Source organism: Palaemon carinicauda, chromosome 2 (genome assembly GCF_036898095.1).
Source record: "Palaemon carinicauda isolate YSFRI2023 chromosome 2, ASM3689809v2, whole genome shotgun sequence".
Classification (NCBI taxonomy): Eukaryota; Metazoa; Arthropoda; class Malacostraca; order Decapoda; family Palaemonidae; genus Palaemon; species Palaemon carinicauda.
In genome coordinates this window covers 148,738,616-148,757,183 of record NC_090726.1, presented here as the reverse complement: position 1 = coordinate 148,757,183, position 18,568 = coordinate 148,738,616, and the positions used below count along the sequence as shown (strand labels likewise).

At 34.7% G+C, this 18,568-nt stretch overlaps 1 protein-coding gene and 1 long non-coding RNA gene across 2 annotated transcripts in view; one reads left to right on the top strand and one right to left on the bottom strand.

Moving 5' to 3' along the window:
* Positions 1–18,568, top strand: part of LOC137627730 (uncharacterized) — a 281,697-nt gene that overhangs the window by 228,859 nt on the left and 34,270 nt on the right. The window lies entirely within an intron of this gene.
* LOC137622232 (mucin-22-like) overlaps positions 1–18,568 on the bottom strand; it is a 29,852-nt gene that overhangs the window by 3,665 nt on the left and 7,619 nt on the right. Inside the window, exons 3-7 of the mRNA XM_068352730.1 lie at positions 10,587–10,799; positions 6,378–6,545; positions 4,702–4,899; positions 1,162–1,326; positions 162–367 (exon numbers count right to left, since the gene is read on the bottom strand). Coding sequence (XP_068208831.1) covers positions 165–367; positions 1,162–1,326; positions 4,702–4,899; positions 6,378–6,545; positions 10,587–10,799 — 947 coding nt within the window. The 3' untranslated portion in view covers positions 162–164. The remainder of the gene's footprint in view (positions 1–161; positions 368–1,161; positions 1,327–4,701; positions 4,900–6,377; positions 6,546–10,586; positions 10,800–18,568) is intronic.

Below are 18,568 nucleotides of genomic sequence, written 5' to 3'. Positions count from 1 at the left end.
TCATTCGTAACTGCTTTATTTTTCATTAGAAGATTAAATCATTTCTTATTAAGTCAAATACAGCAAAAAGAGAACCCATCAAAAGAATGACGAAATAAAAGACTGACGCTTAGCTTCTGAAAATACAACTTTCATCTCTTATCCACATCTGGCACTTTTACCTTTTATGGAATGGGAGTCCTTGGGATCCTGCAGAGTATTGCCTTCTGTTGACTGCAGTCTTCGTCTCTCAAAAGAAAGTCGTTGTCTTTGCTTAGGTATCCGCACTTAGTACTACTAAGTGTTGGGATGATACTACCAAGCCAGTTGCTTGCGTCCGTATTAGTGGCCTTTATCCACATATCTTCATTGAAAGAGCTGCTTTCCGCTGCGGAAAAATAGTCCAGAATTTATCTTTCAGGTAGTGTAAAAGAATGAATGTTTATTGTCGTTCCTATGAGTTTGTTCGGGTGCTGAATTGGTACCTGCACTCGTACACTTACACCGTGTTAGTGAATAAAGGGATGTATACCTTTAAATGCAAACAAAGAACATTCAACAAATTATCTGCTAACCTAAAGAACAATAGATTTACCAAGATATATTTTGAACTGTAATTAAATATTACCATTATTGTGATTTCTTGATAATTATCTTTCAGCTTTTTCTTAAAGAAGATGAGATGTTTTGCTAAATGATACACAAAAAGTGAAGGAAAATCCTGACTTTATCACCAGAAACTAATCAGAACACGTGTCCATATAACATATTGGTTAATAGCAATGTTAAAGATAGTAGCTCTATCTTGGAGATAGACAGGTGTATAGTAACTTCATCTTGGTGATAGAGATAGGTGTAGTAGGGCCATCTTTGAGGTAGAAATGTGTAGTGACTATGTAATAGGGATATGAAGCTATATTCATTTCTTGGATTTTAATGAGTATATCCTCACAGGATGCAACCATTTGAGGTCAGAACACAAGGTAAATTTACTGTTCTTAGCCTAATTTAAATGCTGGTTACTTTGCTAATGCCTGACTCGAAATATTTTTCACATATGGTACAAAACGTTATAATTTGAAAGGTGTATTTGTCATAAGAATTGTTCAATTGTTCATGCTTCCAAAACGCCAAATATTTCTCCTCATATGTTAATATTCCATTATATTTTGTTCTACTTACTGTTGAGGTATTCAATCAACATATCAAGTTCATCACTATCTGCTGGTTCGTATATTCCTCCCCCATTGTCTGTACATGGGAACTGTGAACCTTGGTCCCATGGTGATGGTCCTACTTTTGTAGAACATCCGATGCCAGGGATCATTTCATATCCAGATACACAAACTGTAAAGATAAATAGTGTTGCCGTCTTATGCAAAGTATGGTGAAAATGAACACTGGTTTAAGACTAATATTATCTATTTAACAGTTAGATAGATACCTCAGAATGAGGGGTTGAGATACTTAACATTCCCATGTTCAGTTATGTTTACATAATTGATTATAGTATTATTGTCCTTATTTTTGGTTGCTGGACCATCTCAGGTTCCAATGTTAGTTGTTTTACATGAAGCCCTTACTATATTGGAAAAACAGAAATAGTGTTAAAATATTGCACTTGGTTATTTTGTATTTCTACATTATGGGTAACAGTTTCAGAGTCTGTTAGGAATACATACCCAAAACTTATATCACTTCTAAAGCCTCCTGATGACTGACAATAATTATGATAGAATTGGGAGTTGAAATGCAAAAGAAGATTGTGATCCATCCTTCCGTTCGCCTCAAGTCGCAGGATTATGATGATTTGCAACTTTCTGTTTGTTTGTTCAGTTTATGCTTTAATTGTACGACCTATGGGGTATGGAATTAAATGTTTGTGTAATAAAGAATCCGTATTGCATTACAAAGAGGACACAGTACTTATCCATTGAACAAAAAGCTTTTTAAGTATGATTGAGAAATGCTGGTATGCGAACCAGTTGCATTCACTAGACGTTACTATCGAAATGTATTTTATAAATTTTGAGAGCTACTGCCACATAAACAAAACACCACATTTCTTCGTCCCAAGCTGATGTGGAATATTACCTCAGTCATTTTTTGCGTGAAGAATACAGTACTGCAGTAAAGATTTGTTTTTTAAACACCGCTAGGACTCCTGAAGTTACGTTTGAAATGTTTTGATGAACTCTATCCACGCTTAAAGTTTATTGTATAATTCCTCGGTATTATTTCATTGAAAACGGACGAAATTAAGAAAATAGGTTGTGCAAAGTGAATTTGGGCTCTACGTCAAAAAAAAATCGTGAAATACCGAATAAAAAAAAAATATGCCACCAAAACTTTTGAAAAATTAATACTTAACATATTGGTCCTGCTTTAGTGTGTGTATTGCGAAAAGGAAAAAAGATGTCTAAAAAATTGTATTTACTGTACTGTAGTTCGGACTCATCATGTAGTGCGGAAGGGTTTTATTTATTTATTTATTTTTTTTTACCTCCGCCAGGAGGGTATGTTTTCGGTTCGGTTTGTTTGTTTGTTTGTTTGTTTCTCTGTTTGTCTGTCTGTCTGTGGACAACGTAGAGGCCACATTTCTACACGGAATCACTTCAAACTTGGCCAAGTAGTTCCCCAATGTGTATGGAAGAACTGATTAAATTTTGGTCAAGGTCACCCCAAGGTCAAGGTCACAGGGGTCACTGGTGTCACTATGACATAAGTGGCCATATCAAGAGACAGAAATAAAGCACTGACTTTTGCATAAGCCAACAGGGAAGTCCTAGTCCAGGCGCAACCCATGGGTGATGTTCAAATTTATAAAGGTCAAAGGTCAAGGTCATATTGGTGCATTATATCAATGTCATATTAAGTATCAGTGGCAAATGAACAAAGATCACTTGAAGGTCAAAAGTCAAGCAGGTCACTTGAAGGTCAAGGTCACGTGAAGGTCAAGGTCACGTGAAGGTCAAGGTCACCTGAAGGTCAAGGTCACGTGAAGGTCAAGTACATTTGAAGATCAAGGTCACTTGAAGCCAAGGTCATGTGAAGGTCAAGGTCACGTGAAGGTCAAGGTCACTTAAAGGTCACGTGAAGGTCAAGGTCATGTGAAGGTCGAAGTCACATCAATTCATGATTCTAGGACATATGGCGCTCTAGGTCACCTTGGCGGAGGTATGTCCTCTACGAGGACCATGTCCGCGTTCAGGACTTGCTCACTTGTTTTTAGTTGGAATTGCGTACTCAGTTCTCCCACGTCCCTACCATCTGTCTTGGATTACTTGAAAACGGTGCTTATTTGATGTTTATGACGTCATACAGGGAGGTCTCAATCTTTCAAGAATTAGTAAACAGTTCTATCATTGTTACCTTCGCCAACTTCGTTGCCAAGGTTGTTTTGATTGGCATGCATTGGGTTGTGTGTTTGTGATTCGTATAACTCTAAAACTGTTTGCCCGAATCACAGGAAATTTAGTGGGATAATTAGCCATGATCCAAGGTCAATTTGATTAGATTGAGTGAGTGATTGGGTCAAACGTCAAGGCCAATGTCACGAAAAGGTAAAAAAGTCTTTGCCATATCGTGGCCAATTTTCATTTGAGATGCATGATACTAGTGCCAAAATGTGCACAATTCAATTGTCTATCGCGTGATATACAACATGATATAGGCAAAGGTATGCGTTCTACCGAGTGTCCGTTCTAGTTCTGTATGTGTTCACGTTTGTAGCAAGATTGCTTGTGACTAATTTACCCCTGATGAAGAAATGTTAAAATGCTTTAGATGTCTGAATATCACCAAATTGGCGTGGTTAAAACACCCGTACTGCATTGTTATACGTTAATGCAGTCACACTAACTTACAAAAGTATATATGCACCAAAGGTCAGCGGGAAATACGTCGATAACAAGGGGGGCTCCTGTGACCTTCCACCAGTGTAATCTTAGCATAGAGGAAAGTCCCTTTCTAAGCAAAGCTACGCCGAACTAAACGAGTAATGAATAAGATAACATAAGGAGCATGAAGTGATGAAATAGAGTAGCAGAATTAATTAAATATAAGAAATAATATGCATTACTAAGTAAGAAAGGGGAGTCCATGTTCTGCTTCTAGTATATGAATAGATTACCCATATCGTATTGTATACGAAAGAAAATCAGGTCAGGCTAAAAAAAAAGTTATGAAATCAAATTAAAAATAAAGCAACACTTCATTAATTCTCCGTTTTTACTAAAGTCAAAAGTCTTGGGTGATGCCCAGATTCTGTGTGCATAATTTTACGTATTAAATTGATATTTACTACAAAAAACAATTGCATATATCCAGTATCTCTTGAAGTCTATGTGGTCACCATTCAATATTATAATAGTAATCATTATTAATAGCATTTTGATAACAATCATCGTCATCATTATAATATTAATCATCATCATCATCATCATCATCATCATTATTATTATTATTATTATTATTATTATTATTATTTCGAGTAGTATTAATTCTAAATCTTATGGCGGGTTTGATTACTATAAATCGTGAGAAATCATTTTCGTATGAGCTAAATGACTTTCTTGATTAGTACTTTCGGTTTGTGAAAACTTTCCATCGACTTTCCTGTCGTCAATAATCCCCCATTGCATTGATAAATACTTTTCAACCATTTTTTTTTATGAATAACCTATGGATTTACAATCTATACTTTTGATACACTGAACTTACCGTGTTTCTTGCACAAAACGTTTCTATTCTCATCACAGTTTTTCTCCTGGAGAAGGTAATCATCGCCTTCAAGGGATCCGCATTTGTCCGCCGTTTTCTTGTCGCTGCCTTTCCATTCTGCATTCACCGTCTCGCGCCCCGTCACAGTCCACCTTCCAGCCCTTTCTCCAACCCACAGTTTGTCTATGTAATTGTCGTCTGAAAATTAGGTTAGAAATACGAGAATTGTTAATTTGTGTAGAAAATAACTCTTAGGTTATGTGAGCTTGGAACACAATTACACATGTTATTCATGATATTATAAAGTACCCAGTATTTGCTGCTAATTCGTAGGCTATTTCAAGTTGTAGCAACATTAACATTATTCCATTGTACACTGACACACAGTTCCTTGTTGATTAGATTTAAAACATGCAAAGAAACTCTCTCTCTCTCTCTCTCTCTCTCTCTCTCTCTCTCTCTCTCTCTCTCTCTCTCTCTCTCTCTCCAGTTATTCAATTGTTTGAGGTCCTTTCCCGCACTTCTCATTTACGATATTTATAGAAAGGTGACAGTAAATTAACAAGAATTGGTGGTGCATCGTCTACAATTTATGGAGAAATAGATTTTTATTAAAAATAATTTCCAATAAAGTAAAATACGGAAGAATTTTACAATAGTAAATTTATGACCGATAACCATGTAATGTAGGCATTAGTAATGGTAAGTGATCCACATTTTATGGACATGTATGTCCAATTAAAAAAAAATTGCCCGAGTTTTCGGTAGATTTGTTTCTAAACATTTAAGGTAAATTGTAGGGATTCTATAGGATACACATTTACCTTGAGAATTCGCACGAACATTTGGTAAATTTACTTTAAAGTGTCCTTTACATACAAGAATTGGTTAATGAATTGAAAAAATATATATACAGTACATGTATCAGTGAAAAAGTGTTGTAGTAGAAGGGTATATCCTTGGGACTCTCTCTCTCTCTCTCTCTCTCTCTCTCTCTCTCTCTCTCTCTCTCTCTCTCTCGAAGAAGAAGAAGAAGAAGAAGAAGAAGAAGAAGAAGAAGAAGAATAGGAAACACTGTAAGCTTGATTAAAAATTCTTTCCAGATTAGGGCTATAATGAGTATACTTCGACGCTTAAACCCTCTTACAGAGCGAGATATGTTGCTTACGTAGCATGAACACCATTAAGAATATTATTCCTATGACATGCCCGAAAAAAATATTATTAACCATAACAGTAAAATCATCTAGGTCCATGATAGCAGATATGTGTAATCTAAGGTGGCTGACGTTGTATGGACTGAATTAACTTGTAACTATTTAAACTTTGTTTTCTCAGGACATCATTTTAAGGCAGAGACTTTATGTTATTATCGAAAAGACTTCATATGTTTTCTTCAAATCACTGAACCCATACCAATTTTACTCTTCTGGAATATGTTGAAAAATGATTTTGACCTGTGTCAATGCTTCCTTGAATACCAAATTGCGAAATCTCCAATGCTCTTAAACAGCTCTTCTTAAAAACAAATGTGGAAAGGATAAGAATGGATATTGAATATCAAGGAAGCAACAGAGGAATCAGAGGTTATAAATCACCTTTCTATAGATTATGACTTGGAAGCTTCGTCACTAACCTGGTAATCCTAACCATTCGTAAAATTGATATCGCCTTACCATTTTGGCCCCAGTGGGTCGCCATTGATGTCATTTCGCTAGAGGTGTCGGCTGTGTAGAATCTGCCACCATTTTCCCAGCATAGGTCGTCTCCTTGGTCCCATGGTAATTTCTTGCAAAGAGCTACTTCAACTGAAGCCTCTGCGACTTGTTTGTATCGAAGGCAACCTGACGGATGATAAGGGGTTAGATGTTAGTCATTCAAACAGTCATGATAATCAAATAACCCTCGAAATTTTATTCATTTTTATTAAATGATGTTTCTCCTAGACGTTACTAGTGCTTCCCAGAGGAAGCAAACTTAAACAAATACAGTCATTCAATGAATTGATATTGATAAGGTTTAAGATAGTGATCTTTCGGGACATTCTCGTGAATTTTAGATACATTCATATTTGATTGTAGGCGTAGACGAGATTTTCCCTTATATCCTGCGTCAGTGAAGTTGGGAGGAGTCTGTTTGAGAAATGTCTCGTTTGTCTGTTTTGCTGTCATCAATAAAATAATTAGTTTCACGATCACTGTGAAAATGATATATTTTTGTTGCTGCTCATGCAATACAACATTATCTCAGTTAACACACAAATACCTTCTACTGGTTTACTGTTAGGAGAGTTCTTTCCTCCGTCTAAATCTTCCTTGGGGAATATGTGGTACAGAATAAATATTTTAACCCAACATGATATCCCTCCTCTTGGCCAAAATGACCTTCATGCTCGCCAGATCATAAAATAGTGTTTAACACAACGAAACAAACATCCAAGTTAATTGAGTTGAACATAAAAAAAACAATTACTCGATTATCGGGAAACTAAAGACTTGAGCATAACGAAACATCTGGAACTCCTACTTCCGTCCGAATAAGCTAAACTTAATTCGCTTAAGCTAATTGAAAGATGATTTATTGAAGGTTTTTGGACGTCGTTGGTCAGGTTAGGCTACACTCAGGTACATTATTCTATTTGTTCCCTTATTTCATTTCCTCGCTGGGTATATAGTATACTGCTTTTCCAACTAGGGATGTAGCTTAGCAGGTAATGATACTATTAATAATACTAACCGTGCCCAGGACTAAGTAAGTTGGCTGTAGCTGTTCTGTGTTAAGTGATACGTTGTCTTATGTAAGTTTATGAAACAGTTGGTTAAATCCCTCATCCCCTGTAAGTAAGGACTCCGTGTACTTCTTGTTTCTCGTCCGAATGGTCAAGCGCTTTTGCTAATATATGGGGCGGGGGGAGAAATGGCCTAATTGGGAGAAATATCCAATGCCTGCAACTCTTTCCGAGAGAGCATCACCGGCTATAACCCATGCCATTTTCCCCCGTGGGCAAATTGACTTGGAGGGACAAATATTCTGCTTCATTGGTTTTTATTGTAAAACACTTGTTTTTGATGCTCGGGCCATTGAGCCTTGGGGATGTTTAATTCTTGTTATTTAATATATATATACAGTATATATATATATATATATATATATATATATATATATATATATATATATATATATATATATATATATGTATATATATATATATATATATATATATATATATATATATATATATATATATATATATATATATATCAGTGCAATTGTGATTACTTTGCAACATTTAGCTGTTTCCGTAACAAACGCTTTAGTCTCTTCATGACACATACACATAAAGCTCATCAGCTGCATATCGAATCCCCTTATTTGTGTTGCTTCTACGACCTTCAAAGAACAGTCACTAACATTTCATCACTTGAACATTTCTCATCCTTTCATTTCTTCTTATGACGCATATAGTATGCAAACAATTCATATCAATAAGATCTTTCTCTTATCTTTCATTGGCATTCAACGTCCACACCTCACTTCCTGATAGGAGAGTTGGCTCAACAATCCCCTCCTCGCTTTCCTTCCATAAGCGCTTAAAAAAAAATTCAATGCTTTGCACTCTTCCTGCTTCCGTTCTTGCTCCTAATTTGTCACTCGTCCAACCATCATTACGTACTATTGCCAAATACCTTGACAAATTAAACTTCCTTTCTTCCATCATTCATATCAATATTCATTGCTCCATCTTCCAGGTTTACATTTACTTTCATATCCTACACTTAAATTTCCTCTTAACTTAATTTTCTTACACCCACTTGTAGACTCTCTTGCTAATTTCTGATGTTTCTGTTCATTATCTTCACATATTACTGTATCATCTGCAAAAATCCCCATTCCCTCACCCCATTTACAACTTGTATTCTTATCCCAAAATGTGCAAGTTCTAATATGTACTTGTTTTAATAATTTTTTCCTAGTTCCTTCCTTAAAGATATTGAAAACCCTGGAGACATAACACACCCTTTTCTTCTACCCATATGTACACCAAACCAGTCACTTTCCTGTATACAAATTGAAACACCTGCTTCACATTCATCATAAAGACCTTTTCTCATTCCCATTCTGACACTTCCCCACAAGTATTCTCGACGTTACAGTAATCCTTTTCGTTCTCGTGCTCTTCTTATCCGCTCTGTACCAATACATAAGTGATATATCTTCCTTAGAAATTATGTTTTTCAAACAATCAAGGGATTTTTCTAAGACATTCCAGGAACTCCAGACCTTCCAACTATACCGTCTTTCAGTTTCTTATGTTTAGATTTAATTCACCCAGCATAACTGCTGTTTAATCTCAAACCAGCCATGCGGACATTCAGCCTCTCCTAAACATAATATTTCTCCCTGGACTATAGGCAACTGCAGCTAAAACTTTTTCCCCCTTCCCACACAATGTTATTCGTAGATTACTCGAACTTTCATACTTTTCCCTCATCCTCAAAATCTCGATGACATTACAAACACCATAGTTTTGATAGTCATACACATTTCAGTTTCGTTACAAACAACAATCCTATCTCCTCAGTCCTGCACACACTGCTTGTCAATCTTTGAATCACGAAGTGGCAAAATATCCAACTGTTTCTCCTTAGGCGAATCCATTACTATAGTCCATTTCTTTTAGCGATGCAGATTTGCACAGACTCGCAGCGGTGGCCTTTTAGCTTGGAAAAGTTTCCTGATGGCTGATTGGTTAGAATTATCTCGTCCAACCAATCAGCGATCAGGAAACTTTTCCGAGCTAAAAGGTCACCGCTGCGAGTCGGTGCAAATCTGCATCGCTAAAAGAAATTGACTATAGTGTTACATATATTTTTTTTTAATCACTTCCACTCATATTCCATATGCATGAAAAGGGCTATTGGTACTTACCATGGGAGGGGTGGCATTGGCCATTTATGGCAAATTCTGCCAATTGATACCTTATGTCTTTAGCTCAAACCATTGGCACATTATAGACCATTTGTGTGAATAGTGTTGGCCATTGGGTAAGCTACCAGTGTAGTAGTATACCTAATAATCATACTGGCTTTCATACATACATACATGCATACATATACCATATATACATATATATGTACAAAGTATATATTATTTATATGTGTGTATGTTTATAACCTTTTACCCTTTTTTATAAATAATGTGATCTATTGAAGCCTGCAATGTGAGTTCGCGATATATTGACTGACTGTATTCCAGGAAGTGTTCATTATAGATAATAGTAAAGATGACACTACCAGATACACATTGAAATACTTTCACTTCTTACTACATTACTTTAATAGGTAAAGCATGATGGAATCTGTCTTTGGAGAATAGTGGATTAAAGAACTGATTATGATTAAACTACTTGATTACCAGGGGCACAGGTGGAACTTTGAAAATTTCGTTCATCTGTAAGGGACCTGATGTTCACAGTTTTGAAGATCACTCCAGAAATTGTCCAAGTTATTCAAGGCTCAAGCCGTGTAAATCCATCATAATTGTTATTCATTACAGACAAATTGTAATATTGTAACGTTTGAATAGATGGAAACTCGACCTGTCATATAGGGAAAAATAGAAATGTATTATAAAAATTATTTTCGTTGAACAAGAGCAATTTTCTTTCGATTTAGTTCTTGGTCAGAAACATACCTTAGAAGTGCTGTGATATATTGGATTTTATTCTTTATTTTATTTTTCTTGTCATGGTACTACTGTCTGTTCTATTTCGAATCAATGGAAGTCATTCATACAACGTCAACATTCGAAAGATGAAAAAGTATATTATTTGTAGTGATATAGGCCTAGTCATGCCGCTATTATGAAAAGGCTTCAAGGTTTACCTGTAGGTAGTTTCATGCACAGAAGCCTTACAGATGTGCTGCAAGGTGTAGCTTTTAGCTTGAAGTCATCGCTTATACTAAGATAAGCGCAGCTATCACTTGTGCTGTCGGCTGTCCATTCGCTGCTCTCCGGTGATCGGGTAAAACCATAGAAGTCCGTCCACTGCCTGTTCTGCACTCCAACCAGAACGTTCTCGCTAGCAAACGATGATGCTATAAAGAAATACAGTTTATGTTTGCACTGTTGTTATTTATGTTTATATATACGTTTATGAATACGTATATTTTTTAAATATACATAGATTATCATACACAAAATGTATCCTCTCTTACTTGTGTGCCGATGTATATATATATATATATATATATATATATATATATATATATATATATATATATATATATATATATATATATATATATATATATATATATAAATGCATTGTAAACTTATGTTAACTAATAAACACTTGATAAAGACTTAGTTTTGTTAAAACAGTGCTGTAGTGAATAAAATATGAAGAAAAGGAATAATCATCGTTTCTTTAACCAAAAGCTTACACCTGAAATCCTAAAGAAGCTGAGGGAATACGAAGATTTCTGTATGAAACACATTGATGCCACTAAGTCAATTGCCATATATATATATATATATATATATATATATATATATATATATATATATATGTGTGTGTGTGTGTGTGTGTGTGTGTTTGTGTTTGTGTGTGTAAAAATTACAAGGAAACGATGCCTCAGAAACAAAATAGACACAGGGAAAATGGTATTGGAAGTATAAAGTAAGGTTTTAACTAGTTCCGTGATATTTCTGCGGAGGACTGATTTATTGAGCAAGGTTTCTTAATGCTTTATAAGGTACAGTATGCGTGATTTCAATTGTTGCTGGTCTTGTAAATGACTATGAAGGAACTATGAAGCAAAAGGTGGTGAAGAGATGAAATGAGGAAAGCGATATTAAAAGTCAATCTCTCCGCTTGAGAAAGATGCCTAGCAGGGATGCTAAAGACACTGCCTTGGTAAGGATAAGAACAATCCCAGAAGACGAAATGTCAGAAGAGAAAATAGGATTTCACTTATAAACCCTGTGAACAATACGAAAATGCTTTGAGAGAAAGGAAAGTTAAAAAGAACCTGAAGTTTAATCCCGAAGTAATAAGAGTGGGAAAGGTAGAAAGTCTTATCCAATATTTTGAAAATATTATAAAACAAATTTTAAAGAAGGAAGAAGAGCTTGTTGAACAATTGCTAGACTTGAGAAAGATGATAGGAAGAGATACCAAAGGCGTTGCATTGGCAAGGATTGTAAAAAACCTAAAAGAGGAAATGTCAGAGGAAATAAAGGTCTAGTTTATGGTCGCGTTCAATAATATGAAAATGCTTTGAAAGTAGGGAAAGTTGAAAGGAAACCGAAGTTAAATCCCGAAGTAATAAAAGTTGGAAAGATAGAAAGACTTATTCAATATTTTGAAGATAAGAGAAAATGAAGAGCAGGAAGAAGGTCTTCATGAACAATCGCTAGACTTGAAAAAGATTCCACGAAGAGATGCCAAAAACGTTGCATTGGCTAAGATTAGAAAAATCCTTAAGATGAAATGTCAGAAGAGTAAATAGTCATAATTTATAAACTCTTTGAACAATACGGAAATGCTTTGAGAGAAGGGAAACTTGAAAAAAGGACAAAACAATTAGCTATATAATAAAGATTGGGAAAGGTAGAAAGGCATAACCAATAATTTCATAAAAAACCCAAAGAAGGAATAAGAGTTTGATGAGAATTGTTAGACCTGAGTAAGATTCTAGGAAGAGATGCTGTAAACGTTGCATTGTCTAGGATTAAAAAAATCTTACACGATGAAATGTCAGAAGAGAAAATAGGCTTAATTTATAATCCAATAGAAAAATATGAAAACTGTTTGAGAGAAGGGAAACTTTAAAACAAACAGAAGCTAAATCGTAAAGTAATAAGAGTGCGGAAGGGGCAAAGGCTCATCTAATATTTTGAAAATGTAAAACAAAACCCAAAGAAGGAAGGAGAGGTTGATGGACAAGAGCTAGACTTGAGAAAAATGATAGGAAGAGATGCTAAAGACGTTGCTTAAGCTCGGATAAGGAAAATCCTACAATATGAAAAGTCAGAAGAGAAAATAGGCCTGATTTGTACTCGTCGAACTATACTAAAATTCTGTGAGAGAAGAGAAACTTGAAAAGAAACAAAAGCTGAATCTCCAAGTGATAAGAATGGGAAAGGTAGAAAGTCTTAATCAATATTTTGAAAATATCATAACACAAAACCCAAAGAAGGAAGGAGAGCTTGATCCACAATTGCTAGACTTGAGAAAGATTATAGGAAGAGATTCTAAAGACGTTGCATTGGCTAGGATTAGAAAAATCCTACACGAAATGTCAGAAGCAAAATTAGTCATAATTTATACTCATTGAACAATACGTAAATGCTTTGAGAGAAGGGAAACTTAAAAAGAAACCAACGCTAAATCTCGAAGTAATAAGAGTTAGAAAGGTAGTAAGGCTTTTCAAATATTTTGAAATATTATAAAACAAATCCCCAAGAAGTAGGGAGAGCTTGGTAGACTATTGCTAGACCTGAGAAAGATGCTAGGAAGAGATGCGAAAGACGTTGCATTGGATAGGATCAGAAAAATTTAAGATGATGAAATGTCGGAAGTAAACAAGTTTCTAGTTTATGAACTCATTGAACATTACGGAAATGATATGCAAGAGAGAGAAAAAAAAAGCAGAATAGTAGAGGGCTTTGTAGAACAAATTGAAAATATGTCCAGAGAAAGTATGAACTGAAATATTATAAAAGAAATGTATAGTTTTGAGCTTCTAGTATTCTATGTTCTTTGATGAGGTGGTACAAGCTCTTTGTTATGTGAATAAGTGGATGCCAACCTTATAGTTCCTATGTTGGAAATTTATAGAAGACTGTCTATGTAAATGTAAAAAGCTTTGCTTCTAAAATGCCATCATCTTCTTAGAGCCCCCAAATAGATTTTTACAAGGAAAGAGCTACATATATTAAATGAGTTCCTTTTGGAAAATAAGAAGGCCAATTGTATCGAAAAGGAAAGAATTCTTTTCTGTCACAGAGCCAAATATAGGATATGTAGATCGATCCAACTAAATCAGTGTTCTTAATCGGGAGGGCTGAGTCTGGAGTGGTTGGAAGAACTCGATTTTGTATGATGGATTGTCCCTTAACACTGATGTACAAGTTCTTTTTCGTAGGCTTAATTATAGGGTGTCTAGATTGATTAAACTATTTCAGTGATTGTAATCAAGAAAGGTGAATCTGGAGTGGTAGGAAGAACTGGATTTTCTAAAATGTAATGTCCCTTGACGCTGATGTACAAGGTCTTTGTCGTGGAACTAATTATAGGATATCTAGATTGATTCAACTAATTCAGTGTTTTATAAATAAGAAGGCTGAGTCTGGCGTGGTAGGAAGAAAGGAATTATTTTATGATGGATTGTCCCTGACACAGATGTACAAAGTATTTGTCGTGGGAGTAATTATATGATATCTAGATCGATTCAACTAATTCAGTTTTTATCATCGAGAAAGCCGAGTCTGGAGTGGTAGGAAGAATGGAATTTTTTTATGATGGATTGTCTCTGACACAGATGTACAATGTCTTTGTCGTGATACTAATTATAGGATATCTATATTGATTCAACTAATTCAGGGTTTATAATCGAGAAGGCTAAGTCTATTGTGGATTTTCAATGATAGATTGTCCCTTGACACAGATGTACAAGGTCTTTGTCATTGGACGAATTATATCTAGATTACGTAAACTAATTAAGTGTTTATAAATAAGAGTGCTGAGTGTGGACTGGTAGGAAAAACTGAATTTTTTATGATGGTTCTCCCTTGACACTGATGTACAAGATTTTGTCGTAGGACAATTTATAGGGTATTTAGTTTGATTAAACTATTTCAATGTTTTTAAATAAGAAGGCTGAGTGTTGAGTGGTAGGAAGAACAGGATTTCCTATGATGGATTGTCCCCTGACACATATGTGCAAGGTCTTTGTCGTAGGAGTAATTATGGGATATATAGATTAATTCAACTAATTCATTGTTTATTATCAGGAAGGCTAGTGTGGATTTTCAGGAAGAACTAAGTTTTCCCTTGACACTTATATACAAGGTCTTTGTTGTGGGACTAATTATAGGATATCTAGATTGATTCAACTAAATCAGTGTTTATAATTGAGAAGTACGAGTCTGGAGTCGTAGGAAGACTGGATTCTCTATGATGTATTGTCCCTTTACATAGCTGTACAAGGTCTTTGCCGTTGTACTAATTACGGGATATGTAGATTGATTCAGCAAATTCCGTGTTTATAATCGAGAAGTATTAGGAAGAACTGGATTTTCCCTTGACGCTAATGCACAAGATCTTTGTTGTAGTACTATTTATAGAAAATATAGATGAATTCAACTAGTTTAATGTTTATAATTTAGAAGGTGAAGTCTGGAGTTTTAGGAAGAACTGAATTTTCATTATTGGATTGTCCCTTTACACATAGTTATAAGGTCTTTGTCGTGGGATTAATTATAAGATATCTAGATTGATTAAACTAATTCATTGTTTATAATCAAGAAGGTTGACTCTGGAGTGGTAGGAAGAACTGGATTTTCTATGATGGATTGTCCATTGATATAGATGTACAAGGTCTTTATCTTGGGACCAATAATAGGATATCTAGATTGTTCCAACTAATTTAGTGTTTATATTCGAGAATGCGGAGTCTGAAGTTGCAGGAAGAGATGGATTTTCCCTTGACACTAATATACAAAGTCTTTGTCGTAAGGCTAATTATACGATATCTAGATTGATTCAACTAATTCAGTGTTTACAATCGAGAAGGCTGTTTCTAGAGTGTTAGGTAGAACTGGATTTTCTTTGATAGCTCGTCCCTTGGCACAGATGTACAAGGTCGTTGTTGTGAGACAAATTATAAGATATCTAGAGTGATTCAAATAATTAAGTGTTTATAACTGATAAGGCTCTCTCTAGAGTATTAGGAAAAACTGGATTTTCTTTGACAGGTTTTCCATTGATACAGATGTATAAGGTTTTTGTGTGACTAATTATACGGTATCTTGATTGATTCAACTAATTCAGGGGTTATAATTCAGAAGGCTGAATCTGGAGTGGTAGGAAGGACTGGATTTTCCCTTGACACTGATATGCAAGGTCATCATCCTGTGACTAATTATAGGATATCTAGATTGATTTAACTATTTATTTTTTATAATTGAGAAGGCCGTGTCTGAATTGGTAGGAAGTACTGGATTCTCCCTTGACACTGATGTACAAGGTCTTTATCGTGGAACTAATTATAGGATATCTAGGTTGATTCAACTAATTCAGTGTTTATAATTGAGAAGGCTGAGTCTGGAGTGGTAGGAAGGACTAGATTTTCTAGGATGGATTGTCCCTTAACACAGATGTACAAGGTCTTTGTTGTTGGACTAATTATAGGATAAATAGATTGCTTCAACTAATTAAGTGTTTACAATCAAGAAGGCTGACTCTTGAGTGGTAGGAAGAACTAGGTTTTCTATGATGAATTGTCCCTTGATACAGATATACAAGGGGTTTGTCGTGTGACCAGAATTACTCCAATGGCGGGGGTTGGGTGGGTTAGAGCATTCCAAAAAGGTCCCCTCGAGGTCACTTTATTTGATTAAACTAGACCATTTTGGTTAACAAAAAACTAAGGTGGACTTCTTAAATCAGGCTGCTTTTCCTATGATGAGGTTACAAAGTCAAGACATCATTTACCGATCAGTCCTACATTGCCGCGATTGGTGATATGAACCCTTAGTTAACGAGCAGACTATGGGTTACCTTATGATTCCAAATGATCATAGTAAGAGTTATTTTCATAAGAAAGGCTATTTTATTTTCAATGTCATAGACTACAACTCGTATATCTATCAGTTTTTAAGCTATGGCCATCACAAGATATCCTCTTCCTCGGCTACCGGAAAAGTAGTAAACTTTAGTAAGAGAAAATAAAAGAGTTGTTCCTTAAGAAATATATATCAGAAAATTGCAAATAATGTCTTATTCTTTAACTAGACCATCTGGGCTTTAAAAAAAAAAAGAAAAAAAAGAAAAAAAAAACTAAAGTAGATTTCGTGAATCCTGTTACTTTTCCCCCTAATGACATCACAAAGTCATGACATTTCCCGGTAGAGAATCTCAATTAATAACCTTTTGATATAACCTACTTATTGATTTTTTATTACTGCGCTTGAAGCTTACATTTAAACAAAATTTGCTTTGGTAATAGTTTGTATCATTTCTAGTATGCAGGGCTATTTTTGCATTATCGATAAAAAATCGGTTGATTATTATCTTTCAAGATTCCTATGGGAGATATCATTTTAAAAGTAAAATAGGTCTTAATAATTCATATATGAGCTTTCATTTAAGAAAATTCAACTCTTAAGTCAATTATGGACTGGGATATGTAGGGGTCAAAATAACCCCATTGATACACTGACTCATAAAATGAGATTTAAAAAATCAATTGAAATGAAAATTGGCAGCAACAATATCTAACTACTTGAAAATGAGTTTGAAAGTTTCCAGTTTTATTAATGCAATATTATCAATTTAGTATGCATATGTTATTGAGGGGGGAAATATGCTGAATCTTTGATTATTCATACTTAAATAGAGTGTACACCCAGACATTTGTAAGTTTTTTTAACAATGTTATTGACATTTTAAAGCTTAGTTTTCAACTGCATTAGCAATAAGCAAATCAAATTTCATTTGGATATTTCAGTTAGTTTGAATTTTATTGAGGAAAACTTTTTTTTTCCATGTTATTTACTCAATCAATCATTAGAAAGCATGTTTGTTTAAGTTAGTATAATTGTTATATATATGTCAAATATAGAAATAGTTTATTAAAGTCTAATTTTCTGTTGTTGAATAATGAGAATGTAAATGCTTGTGATAAATTCTATAAGCTCCTATTTCTTCTAAATATTTAAATCTATTCAAATAGGGCAAAATCATTTATGATAATAATATAATCCTACAGTATCTGAGGAATTGAATTCCTAATGTCTACAAATGGGCCATTTCTGCAGAAAGTATTTTTTTACAAAATTCATTAGAGAATTATTAGATAAAAAGATCGGACTGAAATCGATCCACGATTCTGACGCTTTTTTTTCTGTGTTCCTGTCAGCAAGATTGAGAATGCGTTTCCAGAGAACCATTTGTGCATCTAAGAATCATTTGCCTATAAAGAATTACTTTTTTGGACACAGGTGTGTGGATTTGGCACGAAATAAATCATAAATTGAACAGACGCTTCATCAATGTATGGATCGGTGTAGAACTGTCAGCAGGACGTCAGCCTAACATTTACATATTTCATAGTATTAGCTTTCGTACGGACAAAGAATACCGTCCACAAAATAAATTGTGCTATTTATCAACATCTTTGGTATCAGTAGCCAAATAGATTTTCAATCTAAATTGTTGATGACAACCATCATATCTATACTAATAAAGTTGGTGATTGTTTGTGTGTGTCTGCGTGTTCACAGACGTGTTCACTATAGAAAAATTGTACAAGGAACTGAATAGTGAATGATCGAATCTTGTGTGATTTTATCGAGAAACCTAACGCCCCTATTTCCATTTTGATGAAGGTCCACCTTGGGGAGTCTACGGGCCCCATAATTACAGACCCCCTAAAACTGTATTACATGAAATCAGGCAGACTGACACCCTAGACTTCTTCAACTTTTTAAATATATTCGATAACGCTAACGTCGCTATTTTAATTTTTATCTAGGACCACCTTGAGAGGTCTTCGTGCCGTACAATTACAAACCCCCCTAAAACTGCATTCAATGATAATGAACCAATTGCAATGAATTTTGACATAGAGATTGTATA